At 38.6% G+C, this 14707-nt stretch overlaps 1 protein-coding gene across 1 annotated transcript in view; it reads left to right on the top strand.

Annotated features, from left to right (window-relative positions):
• Nucleotides 1-14707, top strand: part of sdk1a (sidekick cell adhesion molecule 1a) — a 604439-nt gene that overhangs the window by 540554 nt on the left and 49178 nt on the right. Inside the window, exons 31-33 of the mRNA XM_052021137.1 lie at nt 2174-2375; nt 4734-4837; nt 7875-7945. Of these exons, the coding sequence (XP_051877097.1) occupies nt 2174-2375; nt 4734-4837; nt 7875-7945 (377 nt within the window). The remainder of the gene's footprint in view (nt 1-2173; nt 2376-4733; nt 4838-7874; nt 7946-14707) is intronic.

The raw sequence follows: 14707 nt of genomic DNA on the forward strand, positions 1-14707 counted from the left end.
TCCCATCTAAAGGAGGGAATAAAGGAACCTAGTAACAAAAGGTATCAATGAATCATTAGCATGGATTTCAGAAGAGAAAATCGGTTTTGCCAACCCCATTGAATCTTTTGAGGCTTGACTAACCTCATTGAATCAAAAAGAGTAGAAAATGTTAATGCAATGATTTAATTTATCCAAATTTCAAATAGTAAATTAATGAATTAGGTCAGAGAATGTGGAGTCAGGGCACAAATGGTAGAGCGCTTTACTAGCTGGCTTCAAGACAGAAAGCAGAGAATAGAAGTAAAAGATAGGAAATCATAGGGGAAGAAGGTAGATAATGCTGTTTCACAACGATCATTGCTGGTCACAGTTTACTTCAATGATTTAGACTTATTAGTCAAAAATGTGATTTCTGAATAGTTAACACTGAGGAGGACTGCAACAAATTACAGGAGAGCATTAATAAACTTGCAGGTGGCAAGTAATTGGCAAATGAAGTTCAACACAAATAAGTGCTAGAATGTACATTTTGGGAGGAGGAATAGGGAAATCACTTATTACTTGGAAGATGCAAGCCTAGATTGGATGAAGGAACAAAGACATATCATAATACAAATACACCAATCAGTAAAAGTTTGTAACAGGTTGATGGGGTGACAAAAATTGCAAAACAAACATGAAGATTTATTTCTCCTGAGGAATATAAAGGAAAAGCAGAAAGTATATGCTCAGCCTTCATTGAAGCTCAGTTATATCAAAATGAGTATAGTTCTGGTCACATTATTAATGAAATATTTAATTGAGGAAATACAGGAGTAGACTTGAGCCAAGTATGCAGTGGTGGGGATACAATATATAGTTTCCATGCTATAGATCATATATAAACCATTCTTCAAGTAGGTCTCATGACCTAGCCTCAGGAAGAAGTTGATTCTGTGGTGGTGCTGACAATAACTAGTTCCACGTGGACAGGAAAAACATTTGCCCTTTACGTTTTGGCATTAACAGTGAAGTTATTACACATCTTATTGGCTGCCGCTTCAGTGATGAAATTGATCCTATGCACACATCCATTGAGCTCATTGATTCCGTGCCCCTTTGAATATCGCAGTTGATTGAAGTTTGAAAGAATGTTTAATGGAAGAAGCTGTTGGCCATGAGGAGATTCACCCTGTCTCTGGAAATAATTGATCCCATGGCAGTATTGATGGCATTGGTTTCCATCCAGAGTACTGCATACAAAGAAATCTTCTGAGGAAGCCAGTGGTAATTTTTATTAATCTCCTTTTGCTTCAGTGGCTTTCATTATGGTACCACTTAGCTTTAATGGCTAATAAACATTTGGCAATCAGAAACCATTGAAAAAGGAGATAGCCTTTATTCCCCAATATCCATTGGGCATTGGGGCCCCTGAAAGATATAGGCAGCTATGCTCCCAGGATACCTTGCATTAACCATGAGAAAGTTCCACTCAAGTCAACTACCACCAGAGAATTGATGTTGTAGATGCCCTTACGGTTCAAGAAGATCTTCAGTTTCTGAAGAGGAGCCATGGTGTTACTTGAGTACACTTCATCACATCTTGAACCTTAGGGAAGCTGGCAGATCCATGTGCCCATCTGCCTCTTGTTCTCTCCTGGAAGTCAGGTATCCTACAGTATAGAGCATAACTGACCTCATTAAAGCTATAGTGCTCAATGTGCCATCGATAATCTGCAGCCTCCTGTAATGATCCTGAGACTAGCAAGTTGATTGTAACAGTGGCTAGACTTCAACTGATGGGAACAGTTTGGGCAAGAGTATGAACCTGGAGTCTGGGTCTCACAAGGCCACAGATCTTTGTAGTGGCTGTCTTGGTAAACTTCAGGCTTAGAGATATTCCTCCTCAAAGAAGATGAGATAGACCAGGGTCTCTGTAGATCCTGGGAAATAAAATCCATGGTAGGATGTCCTGTGCCTCCAATAATTATAAGTAGTAAACAAATAATTATTCTCCAAAGATGTTTTGTTCTGTTGATGGTGAACAGTTTTTGTACTTTAAATGCAATAGTTGCAATGGCATATGGTGTGGTGGTACTAGAAAACATTATTCAGGTGTGTCCAGTTAATTGTTTTTTCATGCACAAAGACATTAAGATGTGGTTAAGGAGAAATATTGGGAAGCAACTGCTTTGAAACTTTTCTTACACAGGTCACCCACAGCCAGTTACCAACCTGACAATACCTCAGTCTGAGATTCGCGGTCGCAGTCTGCTCTTGCAGTGGAAACCTGGAAATGATGGTTCATCACCAGTCCGCTACTTTACAGTGCAAACTAAAGAATACCCTAGCTTGGAATGGCAAACACACACCTCTTCAATCAACCATGATGCTACATCATACGTGATAGAACGGTAAGATATCCAGTCTGTTCCTTTATGTGTAAAATTCTGAAACTTATTTCCAAAATATATTTATAAGCTGCTTGGCATTAACAAAAAAATTGCACCAACTGCCTGCCATCAGGTAATTATACCAGACAAAGGAAAATTCTGAAATAAGAACAAAATTGTTGGATTTACATGCGAGCCCAATCAACTCCTGAAAGAGAAAAATATTGGCAAGGATATTGATGGGACTGATGAAGGGGCAATGTTTGCCTTTGACCTTGAAATAAACTGCACACAAACGCTTAGCAAGCTTTGAAATGTTATTTTCCTTAACTCCTACAATCTGGTGCCATCCATGGAGAATCCATGGAATCCAGGAAATCTGAAGTCCCTATATAGGCTGAGAAACCAAGCATTGACTTCCAACAGCTGGCAAACCAGGAACTCTATAACAGGGATTATAGTGATTTTTTTTTTGTCATTTTACTAAAAGCATCATAAAGATTAGGGACATGCAGATGGGATGAAGGCAAAAACTGGAATATCATGATTTTGTTTTAAAGTTTAATATTTAAAAATCAGTGAACTCTTTTTATCATGAAATGAAGGGAATGACAAACCATGTTTGTATAATTAGTTTCTCAGGGCCAGGGAAATGGTTGGGCAATAATTTACGGCTTGATATGCTGTCTGAAAGCTCATTTATATTTCATTCGATAAGTCTTAATATTTTCACTGTTTGCACTAGTGCCGAGAAGTTGAACTCCACATCAATCACTGAACTTTGTGTTGATTGGATATGCTAAAATTGTGGAGCAGGGTATCACAGACAGCAACTTCCAGATCTTCATGTTTGACTGCAATTGTGTAACTGCCTGAAGTTTCTGTCACTTTTAAACAGTAATGGTGGCACCCTCTGATAATTTTTGCTGTCGTTACAACTCAAAGCTCCAGGCCAATGTTTAACCAGCTTTGAGTCAGGTTTACAACATAACATTATCCTGAATATTCCTGTTAAAAGCATTTCTTCCCCTTCTCCTCCTTGTCCTGCCCTACATCTTATTCTCCAAGTCACACTTCCAATTTTATTCTTTTGTGTTCGCTGTGGTTCAGTTGGGAACAATCTTGGCTCTGAAACAAAAAGTTATAAGTTCACCCCACTCTTGAGGAGTCTGGAGGATAAGAAAACCTAGGTTGATGTTCCAGTGCAGTGGTAGAGGAGTACTAAATTATTGTCAGTGCCATCTTCCAAATAATATGGTTCAAGGCCATGTCCATCTCATTCTCAAATACATGCATAAAATTTCCAGGTCACCATTTTGAGAAAAGATCGTGCCATTTCTTCTCAATATTAATCCTTCAATCAACATCACTAATATAGGCTATCACATTGATGTTTGTGGGATTTAATGTGAACAAATTTTTCCCCCCGTTTTCTAGCTTGCAGCAGTGGCTGCAGGACTTACTCCACTGGTTGTAAAGTGCTTTGGAACACTGAGGTTATGAAAGGTGCTACGTAAATGTAATTCATTTTCCTACTTGCAAAGTTGTTATTTTGTACTGTATATGTGCAATGTAATGGAATGCTGCTAAAGTTCTATTGTCAACAGAGAACTGTGGACAATGCCAAATGTTTCTGGTGAACCAACTCATAAGACAACTGTATTTCGTTTTCTTGTTGTGGTTCTATTTCTAGTGTACAATTTATTCATATAAAATCTTTACAAGTTTCTCTTATTCAAAAAAATTAAAATTTCTGTTGAAAATATTATTTGTAGGTCCATTAAATAATGTTTATTTCTCGTAGGTTTTATTTTTCCAGGATCTAATTATGGAAGACAATGCCAGTTTTTGTAGCCCATCTCTAACTGCCCTTGAGAAGGTGGTGCTGAGCCTGATCTTAATTTTGAAAACTTCCATTTACCATCATTCTCAATCTTCCAGGGAGAGAATTTAAGCTTTCCACAATGCTTTCTGTAAAAATTGCCCCCTCATTTTACTTGAGCAAATTTAAGTTTAAGATCGTATTTTGGAATGTTTAGTTTTGTTGGATGTCATATTTCTTATGGAACAAGGTTCTAGAGATTCAATGATAGAAAGCCGGCCAACAATTGCAGTTGATTAGACCTATATCCACTCAACCATGTTTCTTATATCAAGGCAAGATCTTGATAGTTCTCTTGTGTCGTTGTCAGAAGATTATTCTTAAATCTCTATTTAAAATAAGAGACGACATAGAAATGCCTTCAATTATTCATTTGTACTTAATTTTATGGATGTTGAACCACTAATTTATCACTGAGATGATGCAGAATTTTGTCATAAAAATGTTACCAAAAAAGTTATAGTACACTGCTGACTGTTACCTCTTCTTTTCATTAGTTTGAAGCCATACACTACCTATCAACTACGAATGATGGCAACTAATGATATTGGAGATAGTGCTTTTAGTGAGGAGACAGAGCCAGTGACAACACTGCAAGATTGTAAGCATGAGTTATAGAATTATGTTACTCTGTTCTATTAAGTTTGTTATTTTATTCAAAATTTTTAACTAATCACATTTTTATCATTCTCTGATCTAAAGATTTTATAGCTTTAACAATCGCATCTGCTGCGTTTTATTTCTATTTTTGATTTGTTCAGGTGGAAAAGGTGTATTCAAGGCCATCACTCTCTGGTTATATGTACTTAGATCAGGAAATTCTACAGTAGGCAAGAAATAAATTGCATTAGGACATCAGAAACTGAATTTGCCAAAGAGAGGAGTAAAATAAAATTTTTACCACAAAGCATTCTTCAAAAATTGGTAGTAAGAGATAAACAATTGACCGAGTGAAATAGATGTACTTATAGCAGTTTTAAATTATAGAATATTACTTGTATCCATCATCATCATAACAGCCATTAATTTAATTTCATGTTTAAATAAGACTCTAATACTACACTTAACACCTAATCATTGTCTAACAAAACTGCTGTATGCAATCGATATACGTTCAGTTCAATTAATTAAGGCACTAATTTGATGGAAGCTGTTTCATATTCCGTTATTGGAAATACATATAATGAAACTCCCCCCAAAAAATCATGCACTGTTTCTCCAGCTGAAGTATTTCAGAAATTGAGTTGTAAAGTGAAAACAATGTTGTACCTTATTTTACAGCACATTGTGTGCAAAGTACAATACCTGCCTGAATCTATTCTTGCAATCCAACAGTGCTGAACGACGAATAAACAAGAGCATCAAATTCTGTTCATCTAGCACCTTTAATATAGTAAAATGTCTGAAGACATTTCACTGGAGTGTAATCTGACAAAAATTGTCCTGCGTAAAGGTAACAGGAAATCATGTTGTCCTTAGTGGAATCAGTTTGAAAGTTACTGAGCCATGAGAATGATTGCCTCAGTGCAACAAAATCTTGAAAACAATGATAAAAGAATACACCTGTGATTTCACCCATACATACTACATGAAGATATTCTGCCCCCTACTCATATGAGCAACCACGATACATACTGCATGAAGATATTCTGCCCCCTACTCATATGAGCTCAGTTAAAGTATATAACTGAGATTACATCTTGCGTAAATCCTCTGAGTTAAATGCTAATATCTGTTGCACTGTTATCCCTTCAATTACCTCCAGCCAAATTTCTCTGATAATATCATAAGAGCTCTAAGCTATTTGAAATTTCAGAAAACAGCTCAAGCATATAAAACAAAAGTATTGCAAAAGAATGCTGTCCCAAACCAGGAAAAATTAAGGTCTTGGACTGTCATAGACTACTCAACAGTGATCCCAAGAGGCAGTTCAATCATCATAAAACTAAAAGATGGTTCTTTCCCTTTTGAAAAATGAATATACAGCCAGGTGTTTCTAAGGTATGGTTGAACTTTGTAAGGGAACTTTGTGTCATTTTTAACGGATCCTCAGATATGATGTGTTCTGATGTATTCATGCTGTGAATTTTCAAACAGAAGCTTTTCAAGGAGACAATTCCATTTTAAAGTCTGGTGTTCATGTTCTAGATGAACAATCTTTTTAAAGCGAGATTGGCATTGAATCGTTAATGTACTGTTTAACAAACAACAAGTATGTTCAGAAAAGGTACATTTATACTTGAAGGATGCAGCCAACAAGCGATATGTAAATATCCCACCACTGTGAATTTAAACAATCAGACCACAAATGTTCTGGTGGCATTCCTCCATTGCTTCTGTAATTTGATATCTGGATCAGATTTGCTCCTTTGTAGTGGTGGGATTTGTGCTTATCCAGTCGGCTTCCATCATATTCTCGCTATGAGTGGCAACACCAAGTAAAATAAAGGGCTGGATGTTGCTTTCTGTTTGAATGCTGCACAATTAAGACTTAGCAGTTTTAGAACAGGGAAAGCCATGTCGCTCCTTGAATCTTTCCCCCCAGTAAATAAAATCGTGCCAGATCCTTGACATCATGTCTTGTTTTCCATCGAACCCCCCTGTCCCTTGATTCCTTTAGTCCACAAATCTACTGACCTCTGCCTTGCACATACTCAGTGACTGAGCATCTGTAAGTCCCTAAGATAGAAACTGACAAAGATAAGAACATTAAAATTATGTGCCAAGGTCTTAAGTAGTGTGTGGGGGGAAAAGGTTGTCTAAAACCTGAAACACCCTGACAAACTCTGGAATCTAAACAAGCTTAGAAAGAAAACAAAAGGAAATCTCCATTGAATTTAGAGTTAGTTAAATAATAGCAAAGGCATAAACTTAATCAAGAACAATATTTCAGTCTGGACAACTGATGGGTTAAGAAGAAATACTGAACTATATTGAACTGGATTGTTTGACCCAAGTGTTGCTGATCCTCCAAGCTTAAGATCACCCATTTGTGCCATTTGAGCCAGTCCCTTGGTGTGTCTCTGAGTTTCCATGGCAACCAGTGATCCAGGCAGTGCAGGACTGTTGATTGATGCAGGGCCTCTGACTGAGTGAAACCCTGGGTAGAAATAGGGAATTTCATTCACTTGGACTCTGGGGGCACAGGCAGTGGAATGGGGTGGAAGCAATGTTTGCGATCTGTTAATACTAAAGATAACCAAAAAGTTTTTGTATTTTTAAATCATTCAACATTTAAACAGGGAAACTGGAATTAAGAGTGTTTTTTTAACTCACCCTTCCTCCTAATTATCCAGAGCAACCAGAGCCTTGCACCTCTCAGCCTACTGGGATGTTTTACTGGCAGGGACTACTCACCCCCTCTCTCACCACCTTGGAAAGCATACTGCTGAGAAACATCACCAAAGGTTTTCACATCCATTACCTGTGAAATGACAGATATTATGTCATAAGCGTACATGCTGCCTTCAGCAGACAAGCTGACTGCTAAACTCCAAAGGGATTTTGGCAAGGATAGCAAAGGGAGAAAGAATGGTGTGCAATTGGCTGCAAGTACAGAGAGTACCTGGCAATTAGTGGATTAGATGATCTGCCCCAATGTGTTGTTCAGTTGCATCACCTACAACTTTGTTTTTTAGTGCCCAGTGAACCACCAATTATTCTGTCTGTGATTCCACGCACCACTACCTCAGTCCTTGTTCAGTGGCAGGTAAGTCATTGCCTCTGGGTTGTAACTAATCCTCTGTGTACTGAAGATGTTTACTGAGTTAATGAAATACAAAGACTGTTTTTACATTTATCATAAGAACATTATTTCAATTATATTGCAGAAAAGACATAATTATCAAAATTACAGAACACTCAACAGCTTGTTAAAGTTATCATGGCATGATAATTATGATATTTCAGCATGTTTTATTTATAATATGATCTTTTGGAATTTCTTTAAATGCTTTGAAACTTGATGTTAGCTAAACATGTATTATGTATTAATAAATGTATCTAACGTGGCAATAGATTACAGACATTACTACTTTTATATTCCTAGCAGAACAAACATTTGAAAATTACTGGTGAAATATTGGCAGCGTAAAGACATGTACACTTGAGTAAAATGCTTTAATCTTTTTAGTAGTGATTTATTCATTGCATCACGATTGAAATTAACCACCCGACAATGGAATTTCTGTTTGTCCTGTTACCATAGTTTATGAGTACTCTTGTAACATTGGTTGAATGCAATGGGGGGTTACTATTACTTTACTTTTATTGTATATCTTAAATCCTCCCACTCTGATAGCAAGATTCACTCAGATCTGTTCCTACGAGGTTGAATTTTTTCAATCAGCAGCTAAAAGACACAGGGCTAAAATTATACTGCCCATCAAAATAAGTATTACAGTGGTGCAGAAGATCAGCATGAAACAGTGTTCACACCTTGTGGGTGCCAGTTGAGATAATTTTCCTGTTGGTGCATATTAAGTGTAAGCATTTTCTAAATTCCTTCGCACCTGCTGAAATCAAGCTCTGACAGCTATAGTTATGCCTGCACAAGGCTGAAAGAACATTTCTCGGACCTCAGCACATTGCTAGGCCCTCTGGCTCTGCCCTAAGGCAGTATTTGTCTGTTCTTGGAGTACCAATCAGCTGTGCTCTCCCAAAATGGCAGCTTTTGTGCTTCTACCACTGCTGTCCTCCAATAAGTGTCATCATACTGAATGAGGCAAATATTCAGGACTACACTCATCAAGGACACACAAAGTATTTTTCAGTGTCTTTGAGCCTCCTCTCCTGGAGGCAAGTACACAGATTTCCTCAGTGCCTTCAGGTTGTACTTATGGAGAGAGTTGGCAATCTTCTGTGTCTTTAGGTGGCCCTGCTGGAGTTATATACAGGGCATTCAGCCTGCAACTTTAAAATATTCCCTACAAACCAGCCTTGAGCTTTACAGGTGGCATTGTGGTTTGTGACGTAAGTTCTAATCCTTATTCCTGCATTCACAACCTCTACTGTTCTGTAATGGGTCCTGTAATTAAGTGCCTGATTGAACCTATGTTCCAATCATTGCTCTGTGGACAGGCAGCAGCAAATGCCATTGAGAGTCAGGTGAAAGTGGTGAGATGTGACGGATGTAGCCATTGCCAAAAATTGCTGTGACATGATACTTGACATTTAAAGGTATAAATGCAAATGGTGCCAATGTCTTGTGGCACTGGGACTTATGCTACTGTATTGCTTATAGGCAGAGCTATTGTGTGATGTTCTGAAGAAGTCAAAGGACTGTAAGGTGCATTGCAGATCTTTATTCAGAGACGGTCCTTCTTTGTCACCATCTTCTGCCTTCATCCTTCTGCTTCATCACCTCCTCCAGCTTCTGCTGTTGGATTCTGGACAGCAGACAAGGGCTATGGCCTCACAATTACCAAATAAGGCAGCAGATGACAATTAAGAGCTCTCTAAACATTTCTGGGTAGCATTCTGATGATCTAAGTGGAATCACATTAGAGGATCCCAGTGGTACTCTGCACTAGGTACCAAGAGGACCTAAGTGTTCCATCCTCCCAATCCTAAGTGCAAATTTCAGTTTGTATCCAAGGTCCAGAACATTTGGTTCTTCTAAAAGGGCACTGCAGAGGTCACAGTCAGTTCAGCAATGAAGTCAGAAGGGGAGTTGGAAATAACAGTAAGTGTACAAGGATGACTCACTCAAGAAGTGTTCAGTCTAATTTCTGGACTGATATGAAATGACCCAGAAATGGTTGTTAATGCATTTCACACCAGGTAAAATCAATTTTCAATTGCATAACATAGAAAAACATTGCAGTATTACTTGATTGAATTTCCAGGATCTGTGCTCAGTGCGTAGGTGCATCATGCTGCCGTTCCAAGTTTGCACGATGCTCTATTAACGCTATTAATTGTGGACTACATCTTGTAATTTTATGCAGCAAAATCAATCATTAAATGCTTAAAAAAATATACACCACATGATTGAATTTCTAGGCCATTGCATTTTGACCAATGAACCAAAAGCAAGCTCACTGTAGACCTGCAATATACATAACACTCCAGATGCACACTTCATTACACACACAAAACAAAACACAAGGCTGTACTGAAATCTGCAAGCTGTTACACTGCCTTTTGGCTAGCTTAAGCAGAATATAAATTGCTCCTATTACCTGGATTTGCCTGTGAGAGCTGTGGGAGAAAAAAACATCTCAGAAACTTGTTTGCTTCGTTTCGTGGTAACCGATTGCTTTGAGAGTTGGTTTTGAAATAAAGGAATCAGCAGATAAGATTGGATGGTTTTGAGTGTTTGGTTATTGCCAGTTGGAAGTTTTCCCGTGTGTTCAGTAAATGGAAGTTATTGATTTTGCTCAATTGGTACATTATTTTGCTCATACAAAAAATAAAAAAAAAGAGCTTTCTTTAACCACACATCCATTTCAAGTTGTGGTTTACAAGAACAGAAGAGAACAGGAATCTAGTCATTTGACACAAAAAGAACTGGAGGAACTCAGTGGGTCAAGCAGCACCTATGGAGGAAAATGCACAGTTGACATTTCGGATCGAGACCCTTCAGCTGGACCACCCAACATTGGCAGTCTTTGTGTCTCCATTTAGTCCTTCAAGCCTGCTTAGCCATTCGATAATATTAAGTCTGATCTTCCATCTCAACTCTTATTATTCCCTAGCTCCTTATCCTTTAATTCTTATCTTAGGTATTAAGTATCCACCTCTTCTAGGTCAGGGAGATATTCCAAAGATTTACAGCCCTTTGGGATCTTATGGTGCAATTCCATAGTCCCTGAAAGTGGCAACACAAGCAGATAGGGTGGGAAGGCAGGCGTATGGCATATTCATTGGTCAGGCTGTTGAGTATAAATGTTGGGAAGTCATGCTGCAATTGTATAAAACTTTGGTTAGGCCACATTTGGAGTATTGTGTGCAATTCTGTTCACCATATTACGGGAAGAATCTGAAGGCTTCGGAGAGAGTGCAGAGGAGGTTCACCAAGATGTCCGGATTAGAGAGTATTAGCTATAAGGAGAGGTTGGGCAAACTTAGATTGTTTTCTCTGGAGCATCGGTGCCTGAGGGGGCGACCTGATAGAAGTTTATAAAATTATGAGAGGCATAGAAAGGGGTGATAGTCAGGGTCTTTTTCCCAGGGTAGAGATGTCAAATACTAGAGGGCATAGCTTTAAGATGAGAGGGGGGAAATTTAAAATAGATTTACAAGGCAAGTTATTTTACACAGAGAGTAGTAGGTGCCTGGAACATGATACCGGGGAAGTGGTGGAAGCAGATATGACAGCAACATTTAAGAGGTATTCAGACAGGCACATCAGATGGGCAGGGAGTGGAGGCACATAGACCATGTGCAAGCAGATGGGGTTAGTTTAAATTGACATTATGGTCAGCACAGACATCATGGGTTGACCATGATGCCAATGTAAACTGTTCTGTTCTCTGTTCCTGTGCTGTACTATTCTATGTTCTATGTTTTATTGATGGTAAATGACTGATTCCTTATTTTGAGATTGTGCCCTTTAATTTTGATCTCTAAGACAGGGAGAACTTCCCATCTGCGTCTTCCCTTTCAAGCTCCTAAAGAATTTTATATCCTTCAATAAGATCACCTCCCATTCTTGTAAATGCTCCATTATATAGCCCAGCTTACTCAGTCTTTCCTCCTTGCACAGGCCTCCTATTGATTTTTGTCAGCACCAAGTTAAGTTTTTCAATCCAGTGTAAGACTAAAACTTGATATAGAACTCCAGATGTGGGTCCCATTAAGAACTCGTGTAACTAAAGTAAAATGTCTTTTACATGTATGACGCCAAATACTTATGTTTTGGTTTTATTACTAAAAATACCAGTCGCCTTACTAACTGTTTGCTGAACCTGCATGTGATTTATGAACAAGGATACCCAAATCTCTTCTGAATACAATATCATCAAGTTTCTCACCATTATTCTTCTTTTCTATCTTTCCTTCCAAAGTGGATAAATTAACACCTCTATTATATCCATTTGCTATCTTTTTGCCACTTATTTAACCAATCTATATTGCTTGCTGCTTCATTATATCTTCCTCAGTGCATGTCTTGTGTCATCAGCAAGTTTGGATACTTTGCACTTGGACCCCTCATCTAAGTCATTAATATTCACTGTAAATAACTAAATCCCAAAAACTGGTTACAGAATGAACTTGAAAATCCTCAGGTTATTCCTGCTCTGTTTTTTGCCCCTGCTAATATATTACCCATAATCTTATGAAACTTTACCTTGTAACCTCTTTGCGTGGCAGCTCATCAAATGCTTTTTGAAATCCAAAAACACAATAACCTGTGAATCCCTTTTAATTGACCTGCAAGTTATAACCACAAAAAATAGCCTAACAGATGTGTCAAGTACAATTTCCCTTCTATAAATCCATATTGACTCTACCCCATTTTATTATGCTAGCCTAAGTGCTTGGCTGGCATGTCGCTAATAATAAATCCTATCAAGAAAACTGTAAACTGCAGCAAGTAATTACTGGCCTAGTCAGGGTGGTGTGAAAGTGGCCAATGGAATTTAATCTGGAGAAATCTGAGGAACATTTGGGGTGCATAATTTTTTAAAGTATTCTTTCTCCCAGAGGGCAATGAGGACTGGAACTCAATGCCTGAAACAATGGTAAAGGCAGAATCCTTCACCTTATTTAAATAACACTTGAATGTCCGCTTGAAATACAGCAATTTACAAGATCATGGAACAAATGCTGGAGGATGGATTATGGCAGATCACCATTATTCAGCTAATGCGAACACGATGACCTCTTTCTGTGCCAATAATTTCTATGATTTTATGATTTTCTACTACTGATGTCAGTCAAACTACTGCTGTTCATTGTTTTATTTTCTTATTTGAATAACAAGGTGACATTATGGTCTTTGGGGATGATTCTAAAATCCAGGGAATTCTGGAAGATCTAAACCATCCACTATCTCCATTACCACCTCATTTAAAATCCTAAGATGTAGGACATCAAGTCCAAATGAGTTGTTCCTTTCCAGTCTCATTAATTTCTTCAGTACCATTTTATTTACTGGTAGTTTCGTAATTTTACTACTAGTTTCCTAATTCTCACCAGAACCTTGGTTCCCCTATTTTATTTGAGTCTTTTGCGATGTAAACACAGTTGGCTAGACACTGAATCACATAGTACTAGTATTTTCAGCTTTATACAACTGAAAATCAATTTAATCTGGAATAAATCACATTTGTAACCATTTCAGGGTCAAATAGAACCAATCAGGAAATTAGACAGGGAACTTCCGACTGTGAGTCACCCTCATTACCCTGATGCAATTCCCATATCAAGAATGCTTGTGATGATGTCATTCCCAGTGCAAAGCACTATTTGCAACATTGCACTGATTACATTTTCCTGGAGATGATCATCGTTAGCCAATCCTGAGCCAATATAGACATTAAACCACAGCACCTTAATCCTTGAGCCTTCTCGCATTAACACAAACTCCACAACACCCTCCAATGTCTGTCCAACGCTCAAAACCCAGATCTGATCCCCCTCTAACCTCCCCCCCCAACACACACACACAAACGTTTTGCCTCTCCCTTCTCCAACGTCACTGCTCTGACCAATCTCCCCTTGATGTCCATACTGCCTCTTTGTCCAGTCCAAACCATACAACAGACTTGGCTCCCTGCTTCCAAGCCACTCCCAAAATACTGGGCTCAGATTCCCCAACCACACCTCCTGCTCCCCCTGTCAAACCACATGTTTTAGGCCGATCCCTTCCCCACCACTACAAATCCCTGGCCAAACACTTTCCCCACTCCCCCAATACAAGTACGAGGTTGATCCCTACCCCAACACAAGCGTTGACCTGATCTCTTATTTTCACCACCCTCCACCCTCCTACACAATTGCCAGATTGATCCCTTTCCTTCACACTCAAGAAGCCAGAGTACTGCCAATGCCAGAAAGCCTCTGATCCAAGGACCCCTAGGCTAATCTCCTGAACTTGGCTTTGGAAGCGGAGGACCAGGCAGCAGATTTCTGAGCGTGATGCCTGGCTTCTTGAGGCCTCAGTCACAACTGATTCTTGATGCAGTGGAGTGAAGACCAAAATGGCCATTGTCCTGCCATATCTGCACAAGCCCAGTGCACCTTTCAGGTCCATTGCAATTTCTAGGCTATTGTATTTCCTGATTCCAACAAAATTTCTCCTGTCTCTGCCTTTATGGGAAGAGTTTCATTTGAATAATCTCTTCCTTTTTACATTCCGTTTTATATTTCTTGTCAATTTACTCTTGAATTCTGTTTTCCCGATCTTTATCAATTTTTTGATCATTCTTCGCCAAGTTGTAAAAACCTCCCAATCCTCTAACTTGCTAACTTTTTACAAATACAATCTTTGGTCTTGCAGCTTTGTCATTTCTTTTTTCCCCAT

Source organism: Pristis pectinata, chromosome 8 (assembly GCF_009764475.1).
Source record: "Pristis pectinata isolate sPriPec2 chromosome 8, sPriPec2.1.pri, whole genome shotgun sequence".
In the NCBI taxonomy this organism is placed as follows: Eukaryota; Metazoa; Chordata; class Chondrichthyes; order Rhinopristiformes; family Pristidae; genus Pristis; species Pristis pectinata.